The 1,643-nt window shown below is 47.8% G+C and overlaps 1 protein-coding gene across 1 annotated transcript; it reads left to right on the top strand.

Annotated features, from left to right (window-relative positions):
• The first annotated feature begins 96 nt into the window (after positions 1 to 96).
• On the top strand, positions 97 to 1,318 carry LOC118423189 (E3 ubiquitin-protein ligase TRIM71-like). Its single transcript, XM_035831221.1, has one exon. It carries the CDS (start codon positions 135 to 137, stop codon positions 1,110 to 1,112), a length of 978 nt encoding a protein of 325 aa, XP_035687114.1. The 5' UTR covers positions 97 to 134; the 3' UTR covers positions 1,113 to 1,318.
• The last annotated feature ends 325 nt before the right edge of the window (positions 1,319 to 1,643 follow it).

Here is a 1,643-nt window from a genome sequence, read left to right on the forward strand (position 1 = left end):
ATGCTGCGAAATCTATGAAAGTCTACTGGCCCTTACATGACCCCAATTTACCTTTGACCTCATGACCGAAAGTTCACAGTTCAATTCTCACTTCCTGTGTGCCACGGCACGCCACGACGCACTCTGATACCGTTATGGCGGAGGCCATAATTACTCAGATTTCGGACGACTTTCTGGAGTGTACGATCTGCCTGGAGCCCTATAAGGATCCCAAGATCCTGCCGTGTCTTCACACCTTCTGTAAGGGCTGTCTGGAGAAGTTCGTCGCGCAACAAAGTGAAGGGAAGGACGACAAGTTTCCTTGTCCAACATGTCGGACTGAAACTGAACTTCCGGGGGGCTGTATCGAGGGGTTGAAGGACAACTTCTTCGTGCTCAGTCTAAAAGATGCAGTCGACGTGCATAAGAAACTGTCAACGGACAGTACAGATGACATTACTTGCAGCACATGCGATGAAGGGAATAAAGCAACATCTTGGTGCCGTAACTGTGACGGCTTTCTTTGCCAAGACTGCCTGACCGCTCACCAGCGACTGAAGGTAACCCGAGATCATGACACCATTAGTCTCGACGAGCTCAAACGCCGTTCTACGTCCAAACCCCTTACCTTCAAGTCTCAGCGACAGCCGATATGCGAAGAACACAACGGCGAGGAACTCCGGTTCTACTGTCAGACGTGCCAAAGTCCGATCTGTCGGGACTGTTTGGTTTTGGAGCACAAAGATCACGTGCACGGCTACCTGCCCAAAGTGGTGAACGACATCAGAGCAAAGTTAAGCGAAAGCACTGGAAAAGCGAAACCTAGAATCGACGAATATCTCTTAATCAAGGAAAGGGTTGTTGCCAAGAAGGCAGAACTGGATACCAACAAGAAGACGGCTGAAGACGCCATCGCGGAAGCTATAGAAACGGCAATCAAAGGGTTCACTGATAATGCAAGACGCAAACAGGCGGAACTCGAAGAAAAACTTGCCTCCATCACCGCTACCCGTTTCAAACAACTCTCCGCCACAGAAGACACCGTTGAAACCGCTCTGGGCTGTCTGTCCAGCACGGTGGACTACTCACGGAAAATCGTGGAACATGGCAGTGACTTTGACGTGGTGAACTAGCCGTATCAACACTAAGTAAACATAACATTTCCTTAGAATCTCCCTTCGGACCTTCCACGTTCACCACCCTGGGCACCACCGGCCGTCTGGGCCCCACTACCCTGGGGAACCACTACAGGGGACAGGACCATGAACACCTGGTGACGCTACATGACGGGATACAGCACTTTACTGTACCGTGGACGGGCATCTATAGCATAGAGGCGGCAGGTAGTACTCAAATCATTGTTTGTGAGATTTTGATACGAAGATAAAAACAAATTATTATTTATTATCTTCTTATTCTGTGAAGTGGCGTGAAATAAGAAAGATATATTTCATTATTTCTGCTATCCTTCCCGTCATAGCATAATGCCTTAATTTGGCTTAAAGCTATATTCGTGCATGAGTGATATGAATGTAAATTTGCCCCATCTGAATGTAGATCTCAGTGTGTCTGTTGAGACGCTGGTGTGTTACGCCGAAGGGCGGTTATATCGGCAATATACATATACAGATACAGAGATTGTAATCATCTGTGGATGGAAATGT

Source organism: Branchiostoma floridae, chromosome 9 (assembly GCF_000003815.2).
Source record: "Branchiostoma floridae strain S238N-H82 chromosome 9, Bfl_VNyyK, whole genome shotgun sequence".
Lineage (NCBI taxonomy): Eukaryota > Metazoa > Chordata > Leptocardii > Amphioxiformes > Branchiostomatidae > Branchiostoma > Branchiostoma floridae.

Coding starts and splice junctions, on each gene's coding strand:
- LOC118423189 (XM_035831221.1), top strand. CDS start 135: ATGGCGGAGGCCATAATTACTCAGATTTCGGACGACTTTCTGGAGTGT.